Consider the following 19280-nt stretch of genomic DNA (forward strand, 5'->3'; position numbering starts at 1 on the left):
ATCCTGGTCACAGACTATTAGCACTCAGACTAGGGAAGTACTGTTTCACATGCAGCTGCCGTAAGTGCCACAACACAAATGGCTGCATTTGGAATGGTGCCATGACCAGGAAGCTTGAACTGCTGATGAATTGTGTTGCATTTTGTTCAGAAAAGTACTATGGTTCTACACTACCCAAGATGACCATCATCAGCAAGTATAATGGCCACCTGAAGGGAGGTCCCACTCTTCCAATGTTTTGGAGAGGCAGAGTGGTGTTATTCCTGGCATTATGGTGTGGAGAGCCGCCATTGGGTATGACTTCAGGTCATAGCTAGTAGTGACTGAGGGAACTCTGACAGCACGATGGTACATCATGGACAGCCTGTGTCCTCATGTGTTACCTTTCTGAGACAGTATTGTGGCACCATTTTTCAGCAGGACAATGTGTGAAGTGTATGTATGATGTTGAGGTACTCCCACACTCAGCAAGATCCCCAGATCTGGCCCCTACAGAACATGCGTGGGGTCAGCTTGGAGTCTATCAAGGATATCAAGGATCAGTCACAACAGATGTGGGCCAGCTTGCTCCGGGAGAAGATACAATGTGTTTCTGACACCCTTTCCAACTGAATTACTACATGCATCCAGGCCAGGGTGTGTGCAGTGTCACACCAATAAACGGGCTCATGCTGCCACATTCTTTACAAATCTGACTCAGTTTTGTAATCACTGAAATAACATCACTCACCCTCTCAAACCATGAAGTTTTATTTTGTTGCTTCCGCCCCTTCTGAGTGCTTAATTTTTTCATTAGGCATTGTACATACATTTTATAATTAAAATCTTTGTTAATATTTATTTGTATGTTGTGTATAATTTTTTCCCTGTTTGCTACTTCTGAATGAAAACCACTTGTATTTCAGTTCCTTTGTTCAATAAGTTGGCTCCAGGTTGTGAGCCACGCTATCCAGAAGAAGAGGGTTTATATGTGGGTTCACAGTTACGTGTTCCAAGCCATCTCAGAAACCTCATGGAGCAACGCATAATAGCTGCAGGAGGAAGGTCGGTATATCAACATCTTACTTGACACATATCAAACGATGTCAGGGTAATGCATTATGCAGGTGTACAGTTCCTGATCACCAGATGCTGCACTTGGGTACTGGTAATCTGTCTGTTGGATTGCCATATGGGTCATTAGGCTTGGCAGCCCCCTTGGTGCTTTTTGCAAGGAATAGGCTATGTGGTGGCACCAGGTTTCACCCTCTCCCTTCTCTCATCAGAATTATTATCATAATCCGTATCATTGTGCTACACTGCACTCACACAAATGTGCAATTCACACATATAATGATAGAAATATAGTAATGGAGTATGTTGCAAATAAATAAACAAAAAAACATAACTTATTATGTTCCTGCATACATCTATTTTGCTCATTAAGATTTTGTGTGTGTGTTTTTTTCCTAGAGGAAATGATTTAGGGTGTTCATTTAACACTTTTGTAGAATAAAATGTTTGCTAACACACACTAACACAAGTGTGAGCCAAAGAACTTACTGTTTATGCTGGATTTGTTAGCATTACTGAGTTTCTAAGGTTTTCTTTCTTTCTTTTTTTTTAATTTTTTTTAAACAAACCTTGCCTGCTAGAATTGTTTGGTTTAGTTTCTTATAGCATGACTGTCTTTAGATGCTGCGTATGCATGAGATTCTTGGTTAGAGAATAAGCTGAGGGACAAACTTCACACCATGTTGCTCACTGTAGCTGAATTGAAATAAAACTTATGAAACATGTTAGTGCAGTAGTCACTTGTGTGGCTCACAATTATTTGTCTATCAGTAAAATAGCTCTTTTACGATATTTTTAATCAACAAGGCTTTCGAGAATTTTAGCTGCTGAGATAAGAATAAACAGTGTTTTCCAGACTTAGTTTATGTAGTACCTTTCATAACCTAGCAACCAGATTGTTAATGATAAATAGGCCTATAACAGACATGCATCCATAGCAAGTTATTATGTTTTTGTAAAGTAATATTTTAACGTAGCACTGATAAGTTACGTTCATGGATCTAGAATGGGTGAGGTGGATGTGTATCTAGTCACTTTTCTTATTAGGAGGAGCAGTAGGAAACTAGTGTTGAACGTCCTGTTGACAACAAGGTCATTAGAGATGGAGCACAAGTTACGATTAGGGAAGGATTGGGAAGGAAATCGGCTGTGCCCTTTGAAAGGAAAAATCCCGGCATTGGCCTGAAACGATTTAGGGAAATCATGGAAAACCTAAATCAGGATGGCTGGAGACAGGTTTTTTCTTATTAGGAAGGTGATTCAAATGAAAACCGTAAATGTTTGTTGTGTGCAAGTTAATTAATACATAAAAATTAGAGATATACCATTTTTTGACATTGTATATAAAATAAGGGTAAGGCAACCACCCACCTATAGGGGATCGATGTGTGGAACTCAGAAACACATGACATAGTCCACGTGGCTTTCAATGCATGCATTCCACTGCTTCAGAAGTGCATAGATACCTCATGCAAAGAATTCTTGTGGCCTGCGAATGTGACCACTTGTGCACTGCAGTTTTCACCTCTTCGTCACTTGCCTTCCAGCACTTCTTTGAGCTATTCTAATAGATGACTGTCACACAGAGTGAGATCTGATGAGTAAGATGGGTGTCTGAGACATTCAGATTTCATATCCAACAATGGAACCTCCAGATTGGAACATCAACAATGTAAGGAAGCAATCTATCTGTCCCTTACATTGTTCAAATTTCATCTCCTTTATTGTTGTTATAATTGAATGGGCAGTATGGGAATGAACATTAATGTGTTACAACAAAATGCCTGTACCAAGAAGTCCTCATTGTTCACTCCTGATTGCAAGGCAAAGGTGTTTTGTTGCAGATTTGAGTATGTATTACAGGTCACTGTTAACAACCTTTCCATGTAATGCCTAAAAAGAGAGTGAAAATGACTTTTCCTACCAGTGGTTGATTGAACAATATTTTTGTTATTGGTGAAAAACTGTGATGCCATTCCTTGCTTGATCTTTCAGTTTCAAGTTTGTGACAGTGCACCTAGGTTTTGTCTCATGTAATTGTTCTGCCTAGTAATCAATTACCTTCAGTCTGGAAGTGACACAAAAATTCCTCACTGCTGTCATGGATATGATGATTTCTCAATTCAGTTGTCAACAGATGTGCAGAACACTTTATTGAACTGCAGGTCATCATGGACAATAGTGTGTGTTGAACTAACACCAACATCAAAAATAGAGGGTATCTCATGTACAGTAATATCCTTGTTTTCCTTCAGAAGCTCTTCCACTCTGGCAGTACTTTCATTCATCTCTAAGTGGTGTGCCTGGTTCAGGTGCAGACTGCCTCCACATATGTTACCCCTTTTTAACCTTTCTGCACCACTCATGCAGAGATGTACATAAATCACTACACTATGCTTTCATTCTCCAACGCATTTCAACAAGTTTAACAGCGTCACTCCTTGAAAACCATATAACAGATCACTGCTCCAGCACCATGCAAGTTGACAATAGGATTGCCATATTTGCACTGACACAGTTTCCTTTTCTGTGATGCAACAGCAGGCTGCTAACTATTGGTCATTTGTCAAAACACAACTTCTGTCAGTTGCCAAATCAATATTGAGTCATCCTTGTATGTCCTTGGGATTTGTGTCCCAACTGTTAATTTTTGATACAGTGCTCTCAATTCTGAGGACACTGGGAAAGGTAAGAACTAGCCAGTGAATAGGTCTGGACATAAGGTGAGTGTAAACAGGTGGGGAGCAGATGGTTTTGACATGTACTCCTTTTGTGGAATTGGTTGGTTTGTGGGATTAAAGGGACCAGACTGCGACGGTCATCGGTCCCTTTTGTGGAATTATTCTTGAGGATATTCAGAACATGAATACAACAAATTACATAGTTCAGGATGTTGACAATACTTCCCATTCTGTGAAGAGCTTGAAGCTAATACAACAGCCAAGTAAGCAAACACAAAAGTGGAACATACCGTAGCACAAAGGATTGAGATGCTTCACTCCAGGTCCTATCTGCTGAGGGGAAAAGTTCTGCACAGGTCTACAAAGGAAGTAAATAGCAGGTTAAGGCCAGTCCAACCAACAAGTGAACCACCCTGCTTAACTCAGTTTGATGATAACAGTTTATTTATCATGCAATACATAGCTGGTGGTGTTTTCATATTAGTAAGCTACAGTTTAATTGTGTGTAATGGGAGGACACTTTGTATATGCCTTTAATTCTAGCAGATGGTTAACCAATTTCTTGTGTATTTTTTCAAGTTTTGCTTTGTGTCATGTTTGGAGATCTTGATAAAGTGAGAGACTTTCACTGAGATACGCAGTGGCTGGGTCATACATATTCTGGTAGTCATCTCTGATTCATAAATGCCGTAAAACTGACTGGTTTAGAATAAATAAGAATTGATGAAACACAATGTAGCTGAAACTGCCACTTCTTATAATTTCCAGTTCTGAAAATGTCATTATAACTTAGAGGTTCTATTTCTTTCAGAAAATGGTTTGGTGAGGATGGGAAACTGATAACCATGCCTGATCCACAGATATATAAGTCATACAATCCACCACCATCTGAAGAATGTCATTCTAGGCTGGAACTGGAATATAAACTAGTAGGTGAAATTTAAAGCTTTTATTTATTTATTTCTCTATTGTTCTTGTGGTTTTATGATCACTTGAGGTCAGTTATTAATTGAAAATGTATAATAAGTACAAATTGAACCATACACAAACATGGTCAAGTTTTTTTCTTGCTTTTCTCAAATGACATTCTTAAATCTCTTGATCAAGGCAGTCAGATGGATTCAGTATTTCCTGACTTCCAACAAGCATTTGACTTGGTACTACATGAAAGTTTATTAACAGGTGTACGATCATATGTAGTACCAAACAGAATTTGTGATTGGATTAAAGATTTCTTTGTAGGGAGGACATAGCATGTTACATTGGGTGGGGAGCCATCAACAGAATTAGAAGTAACTACAGTTTTTCCCCAGGGAAGTGCAGTGGGACCCAAGCATTCATGTTGTATATGAATGATCTGCAGACAATATTAATAGTAACTTCAGCCTTTTTGCATATGATGCATGGGAGAGAATCGCAGAAATACTAAAAAGTCTGAACTGCCAAATGCTTGAATACAGGCACCATCTGTCTTGGGATTTCCTACTTACAAACTTTTGGGTACCAGTATTAAGCAAAGAATCTAGAAATATACTACTGCGTCCTATGCATTTCTCTTTGGGGACAGTGAAGTCTCATGTTCCTCTTTGTTGGGAGCTCAGGGTTCCTATTCTGCGTGAACTTCAGCAGAAATTACATCTTGTCTCATTGTAGTAAATCTCTTCTTAGCTGGAAACATCCAGTCAGGATGTGCTCTTTGTTAGTGCAAAAACTTTTGGACTACAGAATTTCATTTAGTTTATGGTTCATAGTGTTACATTGTATTGGAGTATTTGAGGGCAGCGTGGAGAGTAAAAATCATAGAGGGAGACCGAGAGATGAATACATTAAGCAGATTCAGAAGGATGTAGGTTTCAGTAGCTACTTGGAGATGAAGAAGGTTGCACCAGATCTGAAGACCACAACAAAAACAGCAACAGTATTACATTATGAAAGTGTGATGCAATCACTTGCTTTGTTTGGGGTGCAGAAGATGCTTCCTCGCTATAATAATACATCACAAGCACTAGTGCTGAATGATACAGCAGTCCATTACCACAATTAGACTGCAGTAAAGTGAGTGATTTACAAGAATTTTCATTTGTTTATAGGACAAGTTAAGTGGGAAATTTTTTAACACACAATATTACGTGGTATAGACACATTAATGAGACCACCACCTATGTTTGATGTCAATGCCCAATAACCACTCGAGGATGGTGGCAGGTGGCAGCACTAACAGTGGAGGGCATATAAAGCATATTGGAGGGATGCAGAAAACAGTGCAATAGTTGTCATAATGCAGAAATTGATTAATTTATCTGATGTCCAAAGGACATGATGATTGGCTTTTGGGCTAAGGGTGGAAGGATTTCCTAAATGGCTAAGATTGTAAATTGATAATGTGTTGCTGTGATTAAAGTGTACCATGCATGGTAAAATGACACCATTCAAAATCGGCATCGAGGCAACTGTGGTGTGTCATGAGCCATAGGTGACAGGGGAATGACAGCTGTGGAGATGTGTACGGGCAAACAGACATGCAGTTGTTGAATGACTGACCACTCTGATGAACCAAGGGGCCACCAACAGAGTCTCGTCAATGACTGTTCTGTAAACATTGCTGCGTATGGGCCTCCACAGTGGGTGTCTAGTTCATCCATCCATGCGGACTGCTATCCATCAGCAACAAAGGCTAATACTGGAATGCTAGTACTGCAGCTAGATGTCCACTGAGTGGTGACAGGTGAACTTTTCAGGTGAATTACATTTTATGCTCCATTGGACAGAAAGCAAACACTCTGCAGTAATTGTTGGAATGGTCATGCCCTGAGGAGGGAGCATTATGGTCTGGGCAATGTCTTTGTGGCATTTCCTAGGTGATCTCGTCATTGTGGAAGGTACAGTAGATCAACAAATGTATGCATCTATTCTTGGGCACCATGTCCACATGTGCATGTAGTTTCCTCGGCACAGTGGGATCTGCCTGCAGGACAATGCAATGTGCCACATAGCTGGCAGTGTACATGTGTGGTTTGAAGAGCAGCATGATGAGTTTACTGTACTCTCCTGGCCACCAAACTCCCTAGATTTGAACCCAATAAAGAATCTGTGGGACCACCTCAATGGGGCTATTCGCACCTTGGATCCTCATTGGAGAAAACTAGTGCAGCTGGCTGTGGCACTAGAGTCGGTTTGGCTCCACATACCTATTGGTACCTTTCAGAGCCTCATTAACTCTTTTTCTGCTTGCCTCTCAGTGGTCTGCTGTGTAAAGTGTGGTGATTCAGGCTTGTGATAGGTGGTGACATTACTGTGACTAACAGTGCAACATTGCAGCTGAAAGTGGTAAATACTCTCTGCTATGCATTTCACATTGGTCTGCAGAGGATGTCTGTAGATGTACAGACAGATTTTCAAGTGTTACAAAAGTCACACTGTAAGGATCTTAAATACTACAGTGAAAATGTGATCTGTGTGGTAACTGGTAAACAGGTACTGAAATGCTGTCATCAAGACTCAAAATCCAGTCTGTTAGAAATGCAACGTGACATACAAAATTACTGAGCAGTCAAAGGAAGTCTGTAAAAGAGTCCAACAGTTATAAGCAAATGCAAACAGAGGTACAATGAAGGCAAGACCTGTACTCAGAGGCAATAACACCAAATAGGAAGACACAAAAACATTTAAGAACTGAGAGAGTGAATGTGTTCCAAATAAAATGGTGGTCTTTGCATTAAACTATTTATAGCTGGAACAGTAGTTGAGTTTTGATGTAGAGTAATGAACTGTCTGTGAACTTGCTGAAGTTTCCGTCCCAACATAGTAAAATATTAATTATTTTAAACAAGATCTCTGTGAAACAATTCATCAGCAAATTAAGAGGTATTTATTTGAAAATTCTGTCTCGATCTGCACAGTTTTCAAATAAATCTTGTTATTTTCCACTTAAACCCTCAAGTGGTCTTCAGACATTATGACAAATTTAGTACCCTGTGAAAAACATTTCCTGCTAGTAGGAACAGTGAAGGAATAACAGGTATTAAGAAGTTTATTATTGAATAAACCACTTGTGTACTTGTTACTAATGCCATCTAGAATGAAAAGTAACAATCATTTAAATAGATAACATGTACTGCTTACTTTCACCTTACTGCTTCCAATGCTCACCTAGTTAAGGAGGTGGGGGTAGAATAGTTAGCTTGGCATATGACACAGTTTTTTATACATGGGGCCTCCTTGATGCTGAAAGGATGGAAGTTCTTTTGTAGATGAGAGGTTCCTGCATGTGTGATATGGTGATTATTTGTTGACTCCTATAAGAGACTTGAAAAAGTGATTTGCTGAATGGTCTAGGAACATGAAGAAGTTTGTTGTGTTTAGCAAAAATTATTTTAAAAAACTGCAAAAGACATAGATCTATGTTGCAAAGGTTTAAATATCCACTGAAGAAGGCAAGGATGAATTATTGGTTTAATTTCAAATCCAATGGTTTTCAGGGCAGGTAATATTTAGAAACTGTGATCTCAGAGATCATGAGTGATGGAGCTATTCATCATCAGATGTGAAAGGCAATGGTTTGTTAATGTAGCCATCCATCTCTCTCTCTCACTCTCTCTCTCTCTCTCTCTCTCTCTCTCTCTGTCTATCTATCTATCTATCCACCATCTTTCCTATTGGTAGAATAAGTTCTACACTTGGGCTTAATGTCTCTGTGGACTCTTTCTAGCTCAACAAAAGCACCACTTGTGTGATATTAAGTAAACAACTACACTGGATATTTCCAAAGAAATTTCAATCCATAGTGTTTCTGTACTTCTTTTACTTAATGGGTGGATATGTTTTCCATCTGGTAAAAATGTGTATACAATGTAGAGGTCTACAAATGGTTTCCATGCAGCTTTTCATGGAGGACACCACTGAGTGATCTGTGTACGTAGACTGTTAGACCTTATCCATGCCATGACAGAACACCACTATGTCCAGAACCACTAACTGTTTCTTGAAAACTAGGATCTATGAATCATTTGATTTAACCCGATTCTTATTGATCCCATAAATCCTGTTGCATGTTGTTACACATGGATATCTTTGCAGCACACCCTTATTCAACTGTAAACTTGAAAGTGCTGGCTTGTTGACTTATCTGATGGAGCCAAAGATTTCCAGTATTCTATAATCCAGTGAGCAATTTTAAAAGCCAAAGAAAAAAAGTCCATTACCTGTAATTATGGCCATAACATACACACACTGCTGGGTTCCTTGATGTTTCCCCAACTCTTGTAAGATAATCATCATTTTATTTTTCTGTTAAAGTCACATTTCCCTCAGTTACTGGCCAAAATTCTGTTGCAGACAAACCTACAGGGTATGACCATTGTTTCGGTGTAGTATCCCTAGCACATACATGACACTTTGACTTGAAGAAGTTCAGTATTTTCACCATTTTGGAGTTGGAAAGTTACTTCCATCTGGCAACCACCATCATTCCTTTTCGGACTTCATAACTTTCCATCAGTGTGCCATGAGCTGTGCAGATTCCTGTGAATGTATAAATGAAGAACTGCACATGTTATGTGCCTTAATAATCTACTGGGTGCTGTAAAAGTTTGCTGCACTGTTTCACCATGACTGCCTCTTGAATTTTTTATTACCTTAGTGATTAAAATATCAGCAGTGACAACAAAGGCAGAGATAAAGATGTCATGCTTCAGGATGCATTTTCTATTACACGCAATACAACTCTGAGTCAGTTGGTCACAGAACTTGGATTGAAATCCAGTTAAGGTGTGATGTACAATGCTTCTGCTGTTATTGGAATACATCTTACACTCCTGGAAATTGAAATAAGAACACCGTGAATTCATTGTCCCAGGAAGGGGAAACTTTATTGACACATTCCTGGGGTCAGATACATCACATGATCACACTGACAGAACCACAGGCACATAGACACAGGCAACAGAGCATGCACAATGTCGGCACTAGTACAGTGTATATCCACCTTTCGCAGCAATGCAGGCTGCTATTCTCCCATGGAGACGATCGTAGAGATGCTGGATGTAGTCCTGTGGAACGGCTTGCCATGCCATTTCCACCTGGCGCCTCAGTTGGACCAGCGTTCGTGCTGGACGTGCAGACCGTGTGAGACGACGCTTCATCCAGTCCCAAACATGCTCAATGGGGGACAGATCCGGAGATCTTGCTGGCAAGGGTAGTTGACTTACACCTTCTAGAGCACGTTGGGTGGCACGGGATACATGCGGATGTGCATTGTCCTGTTGGAACAGCAAGTTCCCTTGCCGGTCTAGGAATGGTAGAACGATGGGTTCGATGACGGTTTGGATGTACCGTGCACTATTCAGTGTCCCCTCGACGATCACCAGTGGTGTACGGCCAGTGTAGGAGATCGCTCCCCACACCATGATGCCGGGTGTTGGCCCTGTGTGCCTCGGTCGTATGCAGTCCTGATTGCGGCGCTCACCTGCACGGCGCCAAACACGCATACGACCATCATTGGCACCAAGGCAGAAGCGACTCTCATCGCTGAAGACGACACGTCTCCATTGGTCCCTCCATTCACACCTGTCGCGACACCACTGGAGGCGGGCTGCACGATGTTGGGGCGTGAGCGGAAGACGGCCTAACGGTATGCGGGACCGTAGCCCAGCTTCATGGAGACGGTTGCGAATGGTCCTCGCCGATACCCCAGGAGCAACAGTGTCCCTAATTTGCTGGGAAGTGGCGGTGCGGTCCCCTACGGCACTGCGTAGGATCCTACGGTCTTGGCGTGCATCCGTGCGTCGCTGCGGTCCGGTCCCAGGTTGACGGACACGTGCACCTTCCGCCGACCACTGGCGACAACATCGATGTACTGTGGAGACCTCATGCCCCATGTGTTGAGCAATTCGGCGGTACGTCCACCCGGCCTCCCGCATGCCCACTATACGCCCTCACTCAAAGTCCGTCAACTGCACATACGGTTCACGTCCACGCTGTCGCGGCATGCTACCAGCGTTAAAGACTGCGATGGAGCTCCGTATGCCACGGCAAACTGGCTGACACTGACGGCGGCGGTGCACAAATGCTGCGCAGCTAGCGCCATTCGACGGCCAACACCGCGGTTCCTGGTGTGTCCGCTGTGCCGTGCGCGTGATCATTGCTTGTACAGCCCTCTCGCAGTGTCCGGAGCAAGTATGGTGGGTCTGACACACCGGTGTCAATGTGTCCTTTTTTCCATTTCCAGGAGTGTATTATATGTATCTTATTGCCAGTTATTTTGTATTACTCTTGACTATACAGTATGTAGTAATTCTTAATTAGTTACTACCTTGACACTCTTTCTCACAGCTTAAGTGATTAAATCACTTATGTTCTCTCTCTTTCTTTTTACTGTTTATTTAATGGTTTTGACGATTGTCTTCTCGTTATTAAATTACAAATGTTCCAAAATTTCTTTTTAACTGAATATGGGAGCAAGTTATAACTGACAGTTACTCCTCAGGTTTCAAATGATTTCTGTGTTCCCATTTTATTTATTTATTTATTGTGGAATAGGCGGGGGGGATTAGTTGCGGTGCAAAGAATCACAGTAAGCATGATGATGAGGAAGATACATCTCTGTGTTACATTCAGTGCACTTGTTATGTGTACAACTGTAGTCACTAAAAACATGTTCATTGAAAGATATAAAAGTGAGACTACATGAGTGGTTTCTTCTCTGACAGCTATGTACTCTAACCATAATATAAAATGAACCAGCACATCAAATGTTGGGCCTCACTCTACCATTTGACGATTTAATGAACAAGAGGTAGACATAATACGTGCCAGGATTTCTGCCTTCACTGAGTCCCCTGGGCCTAAAAGGAACTTACTACATTTTGGTTTTGATTTACTGGCTCTTGAGAATGGTAGTCCACACATTCTTGAGAAAAGTTTCTCTGCATACCTGTGCTCCTTTCCTCAAAATAAAACTTAGTGAGGAGGTGCAGTAGCCATGACTCTGGATCAATACTTGAGAGGAGTAGGTTTCAAACCCCTGTTTGGTCATGCAGACTCAGGCTTCCTACAGTGTTTTTATATGACTTCAGGCAAGTGCCAGGATAGGTCCTGCAACAAGCACTGATTCCTCCCCCCTGCCCTTGGCCAATATTAACTAATACTCTTCTCTAATAACCTCACACCTGTTGGGGTATGAAACCTCCAGTAGCCTTCTTTTACACAGACTGAAAGTGTGAACTCAAAGTACATATACAGAGTGTAACAAATCACTCGTCTGTTATAATTTGTTAGTTTGGTAAAGTTAATTTATTGCTTCGTAAGTCTCACTGTGCACAACTGAAAACTTGTCTTGTGTATACTACTTGGTATCTAACAAATGTTACAGTACTGATTTAATGCACTGTAGCTGAAGCTGTCTCTGCTGCAGCTGCCACACCCAGGCTAGTAACTGCCATACCATACACTGATAATTACACAAGACACAACCATAAAAAAGATGATAATTATTAAGAATATTATCTTGCTTGCAATGAATGATGACTTCTGATCACTATGTACCTACTTCCTGGGAAACTTTTTATTGCACCATTTATTAACCTCAAAGTTATTTCAGTCACTTTTATTTCTTTAGTGAGTTCATGACAGGTTCATTTTTATTTCTTTAGTATGTCTGTCTTATGACAGGTTTCAACTGGAGGCTCTCCATGCTCTCATGTTCTGAGCATTTTCCTTCTGTTTGTACATTCATCCTATTTTAATGTCAACCATCATTCTAATTCTCTTCCTACCCCTTCCTCTCATTCCTTCCACTTTTCCCTCTATACCCCTATGTTGCAGACAATGCCTAAGCAGCCAAGATTTTTTCCTCATCCTAAACAATCCAATTTCAATCATACTGTTACAATGGTGCCATAATCTTAGTCCACTTGTTCTCACTTGTCAGTTACTGAAATGTTGCACCATATTTAAAAATCAGTGTTCCTATGTTATATGTGTTTTACGGTCTTGTAATAGAGAAAACATACAAACCCACAAAGTCTTATTATGAAAAAGGTAGCTGCCACTCACCATGTAATGGTGATGGTGAGTTGCAGATAGGCACAGGAGAAAGTCTGCCAAACAAGTGGGCTTTCGGCCAGAAAGGCCATGATCAGAAACATACACACACTCACTCACACAAACGCAGCTCAAAAAGACATGACCACAGTCTCTGGCTGCTGAGGCCAGACTGTGAGTAGCAGCAGATGATGGAAGAAGCAATTTGGGTGGCGGGAGTAAGGAGAAAGCTGCAGAAGGAAGGGGGAGGGATGGCAGGGTAGGGTTGGGAGACAGTAACGTGCTGCTTGTGGGAGCATACAGGTACGAGATGAGGAGAGGGTAGGGCAGCTAGGTGGAGTCAGGAAGTTAGATGGAGGCGAGGGGGGGGGGGGGGAGGCAGTGGAAAAGGAGAGAAGTTGTGGGTGTGTTGATAGGGTAGAGGCTGTGTAGTGCTGGAATGGGAAAATGGGAAAAGGAAATGGGTGGGTGGGTAAAGGACATTGACTAATGAAGGCTGAGACCAGGAGTAATACAGAAATGTAGGATACATTGCAGGGAGAGTTCCCACCTGTGCAGTTCAGGAAAGCTTGTGTTGGTGGGAAGGATCCAGATGGCACAGGCTGTGAAGCAGTCATTGAAATAAAGAACATTGTATTGGGCAGCATGCTCAGCAGCAGTAACTGGGTGGTCCAGCTGTTTCTTGGCCACAGTTCATTGGTGACCATTCATGCAGACAGACAGCTTTTTGGTTGTCATGCCCGCATAAAATGCAACTCAGTGGTTGCAGCTTAACTAGGCAGCCCTGTCTTTGATGAGATAGGTGATGTTTATCACCAGACTGGAGTAGATTGTGGTGGGAGGATTTATCGAACAGGTCTTGCATCTAGCTCTATTACACAGATAGGAGCCATGAGGCAAGGGGTTGGGCATATGTGTTTGTAGGGGTGGATGAAGATATTGGTTAGGTTTGGTGGGCAGCAGAATACTGCTGTGGGAGTGGTGGAAATTATAGTGGGCAGGACATTTCTCATTTCAGAGCATGACAACAGGTAATCATGAGGGTAATGCCCCTCTGCATCCAGATAGTGGAAGTTAGGAAGATGGTGGATGGTTGGAGAGATAAGGCATGGGATATCTGTTTTTGTACAATGTTGGGAGGGTAATTACGGTTTGTAAAGGCCTCAATGAGAACCCTCGGTATGTTTAAAGAGGGACTGCTGTTCGCTACAGGTGTGATGGCTATGAGTGGCTAGGCTGTATAGAAGGGACTTCTTGGTATGGAATGGGTGTCAGCTGTCAAATTGGACGTATTACTGGTGCTTGGTGGGTTTTCTATGGATGGAGATACTGATGTAGCCCTCTTTGAGGTGGAGGTTGGCATTGAGGAAGGTGGCTTGTTGGGTTGAGGAAGACCAGGTGAAGCAAATGGGAGAGAAGGTGTTGGGGTTCTAGAAGAATGTGGGTAGGGTGTCCTCATGCTTGGTTAAGATCACAAAAATGTCATCAATGAATGTGAACCAGGTGTGGGGAATGGAACCCCCCCCCTCCCAATTCCAAATGGTCTTACCATCAAATTACCCATCTTTGGCTGCAACCCCTCCTTTCACAATGATCTCCAAGTGTTCAGTTTCTGCCAGTCCTTAACCCTCACCAACATAGACCTGGAAAACCAAGACAATCAGGCACAAACCTCCTTGCAATACTTCCTATCCATCCATAAAATTCTCCTTCTGTGCAATGCCAAATTCCTGGATCCCATAAAACACACTGAAACTCTTGCCCTCCAGTAACTAGGAACTAGGGCACCATGCACAACTGAAACTCTTGCCCTCCAGTAACTAGGAACTAGGGCACCATGCACAACTGAAACTCTTGCCCTCCAGTAACTAGGAACTAGGGCACCATGCACAATGCCACTTCAAGAAACTCTCCACCCTGTACACTTCTTACTCCTGCCTTGAACTACCACCATCTACAAACACCTCCAGACCTCCCCCACATCCCTTCATAGCTGACAAACCCTGCCTAGCAGACCTACTACATTTACCCCACCTTCAAAAACTCTCTCCCACCATCATACAGAATCCAGAATCTAAACAGACCCAAAACACTGTCATGAACCTTTCCTCTGAAAGCCTTAGCCTTACAGAAGTATCAATCCTTTCCAAAGGCCTCACCTTTTTCCATACTCCCAAATTCAATCATAAACTTTTCACTACTCCCAAATTCAATCATGCAGGACTTGCTAAAAACATTCCCTTCTTCTCTCAGTCCGTAGAGCAGAAAAACATTTTTGCCATGATTACTACTTATTGGACTCAACCAAAGACCAATAATAAACCATGCCTGACTCAGCTCACTCCTCCATTCAACCATGACCCAACTCCACTGTACCCAAATCATTCCCTGTTAGCTTTCCAGAATTTTCTAACCTCGAACCTTGCCTCACCATGATTCCCCAAATCCCTCAAGATACAAACTAGCCTTACATCTTCAGAAAGAACCACAATCTCACCTCTAAAAACTGATCCCAACCTTACTATCCTACCTTCTGACAAGGGTTCCACCATTGTTGTTCTTAAACACAAGGGTTACCTGACAGAAGGACTCTGCCAGCTGTCAGATTAATCTATCTACAAACCCTGCCATGATGACCCCATTCCAGATCTCCAGCAGGATCTCCAGTCTTTCCTCAAACCCTTAGGCTCATCCCAGAACCTTGCCCCAGAGTCCATCTCTCATATCACCCCTACCACTCACCACACTCTTACCTTCTACATGCTTCCTAAAATGCATAAACCAAACAACCCAGCATGCACCATTGTGGGCAGTTACTGTCCCCCACTGAGAGAATCTTTGCTGTCTTACAGCATCTTCCACAGCCTATTACTCGCAGCCTGCCCTCCCATGTAGGGATACCAATCTTTTTCCCCACCGACTCTCCACAGATCCTGTTCCTTTACCACATTGTAACCTGTTCATCATTGTTGATGTCACCTCCCTTTACGCTAAGATCCCTAATGCCCTTGGCCTTACCACTATTGAACTCTACCTTCTCAATGCCCAACAGATTCCAAACCTACAACCTCCTTCCTAGTTGCTGTGACTAACTATATCCTCACCCACAATTACTTCTCCTTTAAAGACATCACCACAAACAAATCTGGGGTATGGCTGTGGGAGCTCACATGGCACCATCCTATGCCCACCTATTCATGGGCCATGTAGAGGAATCCTTTCTAATCACCCAGAGTCCCAAACCCTTCATCTTGTTCAGATTCACTGATGACATCTTCATGATCTTGATGTAGTGTGAGGACACTTTATCCACATTAATTCCTCTAGAACCTCAAAACCTTCTCCCACATTTGCTTCATCTGGTCCTCCTCAACTTAAACAAGCCATCTTCCTCAATGTTGACCTCCACTTCAAAGATGGCTACATTAGTACCCCCATCCATAGCAAACTCACTAACTACCAGTAATACTTCCAATTCGACAGCTGCCACCCATTCCATACCAAGAAGACCCCCTTCCACACAGCCTAGCCACCCATAGCCATCACACCTGTATCAACGAGCGGTCCCTCTTTAAATATACCAAGGGTCTCACTGAGGCCTTCACAGACCGTAATTACCTTCCCAACCTTGTACAAAAACAGATCTCCCATGCCTTATCTCTCTAGCCACCCACCATCTCCTTAAGTTCCACCATCTGGATGGGCCAATGACCGTAGCAGTCTGGTCCCTTTAATCCCACAAACCAACCAACCATCTGGATGCAGAGGAGCATTCCCATCATGACTCAATGCCACCCAGGACTGTAGCAACTGAACCACATTCTCCAGAAGGGTTTGAACTCAACCTTGTCATGCCCTGAAATGAGAAATGTCCTACACACTACACTTCCAACTCTCCCATAGCAGTGTTCCACCACCCACCAACCTACACAATATCCTCATCAATCCCTACACAACCCCAGCTCCCAACCACTTGACCCTTGGCTCATATCCCTGTAATAGACCAAGATCCAAGGCGTGTTCCATGCATTGTCCCACCCCCACCTACTCCAGTCCAGTCACAAGCATCAGCTATCCTATCAAAGGCAGAGCTACCTGTGGAACCAGTCGTGTGATCCACAGGCTGCACTGCAACCACTGTGTTGCATTATACATGAGTAAGACAATCAACAAGCTATCTGTCTGCATGAATGGCCACTGACAAACTGTGGCTAACAAACAACTGGACCACCCAGTCTCTGAGCAGGGTGACCAACACGACATTCTTCGTTTCAGTGACTGCTTCTCAACCTGTGTCATTTGGATCCTTCCACCAACACCAGCTTTCTTGAATTGTGGAGGTGGGAACTCTCCCTGCAATACATCCTACATTCCTGTACCCCTCCAGGTCTCAGTCATTGTTAGTCATTGTCCTTTTCCCACCTATCCCCTTCCCTGTTCCCATTCAAGCACTACAGAACCCTCTATTCCACTAATGCATCTTTTTACTTCTTTTCCTATGCCCCCCACCCTCCCACCCCCAGTCTAACCTCCTGAGTGCACCTAGCTGCCCTACCCTCTCCCCACCTCGTCTCTGTATGCTCCCACAAGCAACATGTTACAATTTTTCACCCCTGCCCTGCTATCCCTCTCCCTTCCTGCCCCATCTTTCTCTGTACCCCCACCACCCAGATTGCTTCTCCCGTCATGTGCTGCTGCTCACAGTCTGGCCTCAGCAGCCAGAGACTGTGGTCATGTTTTTTTGAACTGTGTTTGTGTGTGTGTGTGTGTGTGTATGTTTCTGATGGAGGCCTTTTTGATCAAAAGCTTACTTATTTGACAGTCTTTTTATTTTGTCCTGGATTTTTCTTTGTTTGATTAAATCTACAAAATCTGTCAGATGTGGGATGGAGATCCATGTCTGGTGCACTCTGGTTGCTCAAACACAGGGGCAGTTGCTGATGTTTGTGTACAACACTGGAGATGTCTTTCGATGATGTCCCATACATGCTCTATTAGAGAAGATCTGGTAATCAAGCAGTCCAAGGCAACATGTTGGCACTCTGTAGAGCATTTTTGGTTACAACGACAGTATGTGACCATGCATTACCCAACACATGGCCATCACTGGCACTGAGGCAGATCCAACTGTCATAAAACAACACAACAGATGTACTCCCTGGCCTCCAATGAGGTCTTGATGATCCCACTGAAGTCGCAAATGATGATGATTTTGGGTCAGTGGAATGCACACTGTAGGGCATCTGGCTCAGAGTTGTCCTTGAAGTAACCTATTTGTACCAACTGCTGCTCAAATGGCACTAGAGCATATGTTGAACACAATGGTATTTTCTCTCAGTAGTTCCATGTGGCCATCTGAAGCTCCGTCTTCTTGTGACCATACATTCTGCCAACATGTACAGTGGCTGCATTCCTGCCAAGTCTTTCTGCAATATCACAGAAGGAACATCCAGTTTCTCTTAATCCTGTTACACGACCTTGTTTAAACTCAGTAAGGTGTTGATAATGACGTCTTTGTCATGTTAAAGACATTCTTGACTGACATCAACCCACCACATCCAATCTCAAAAGTGACTGATGATCACAACTGTTACAGCTTATATTTAAAACAATCCTGAATGACATCCTCATAGAGGTTCTAGATTTGAATATACATTATCTTCCAGATGCAGAGACATGTACTTCGACTTCAGTTTATATCACCCAACTTGAATCCAATGGAACACCGGTATAATGAGTCAGAATGTCAACTTCACTTCAGATCATTGTATAAAACTTCACTACCTTCTCTGGTTTTAGCTCTTGAGGGAAAGTGGACCAGCATTTCTCCACAAACATTCAGACACCTCATTGAAAGTTGTCATCAGTGAGTTCAAGTCATCATAAAGGCAAGCAGATGACAGACAATGTGTTAATGATCACTAATGGATGTCCAAATACTTTTCATCAGCTAGTCTATCTCTGTTATCCTTAAATTAGCACAGAGTTGTTGGCAGTAATAGTTGTTACATCCATATTTCTGAATTTTACTTCTTAAAACACTCATTTATAAAGTTGCTATCATAGCTGCAAGGATCAAAGTAATTTAATGTGACATTAAACATGTCAAAAATTTTGGATGTATATTCCATTCAAATTCTGAACAGGTTGAATTTGTTACTTTGATGACCAAAATCCAATCACAGCAATCAGCTACTGAAAATAGCTACTAAGCTGTATAAAAATTTTCAGAAGTTAGATTAGAAAGGGACTGCATTTTAACTTCAAGCAGAATAAAAGAAATGTAGTGAAAAAAAGATGAAGGCCTACTTTTAAAATTTGTAGTGTTCATTAATTATGTTTGTGGATGTTCAGTGGTAGGTTTGAAAATAAGATATTTTCCTTTGTACAGGGGACTTAAAATGGCATATGTATTTGACATACCAATGAAAGTACCTAGTTTTTGAAAATGTAAGTAATTGGCTTTAAAAAAAAATTAAAAAAAATTACTCGCCAAGCAACGCCAGG

General features: G+C 42.2%; 1 protein-coding gene across 1 annotated transcript in view; it reads left to right on the forward strand.

The window, feature by feature from the left end:
• The window catches only part of LOC126473567 (coiled-coil and C2 domain-containing protein 2A), a 574642-nt gene that overhangs the window by 236945 nt on the left and 318417 nt on the right, over positions 1-19280 (forward strand). The window contains exons 8-9 of the mRNA XM_050100701.1: positions 906-1044; positions 4546-4663. Coding sequence (XP_049956658.1) covers positions 906-1044; positions 4546-4663 — 257 coding nt within the window. The remainder of the gene's footprint in view (positions 1-905; positions 1045-4545; positions 4664-19280) is intronic.

The sequence above is a fragment of the Schistocerca serialis genome, chromosome 4 (genome assembly GCF_023864345.2).
Source record: "Schistocerca serialis cubense isolate TAMUIC-IGC-003099 chromosome 4, iqSchSeri2.2, whole genome shotgun sequence".
In the NCBI taxonomy this organism is placed as follows: Eukaryota; Metazoa; Arthropoda; class Insecta; order Orthoptera; family Acrididae; genus Schistocerca; species Schistocerca serialis.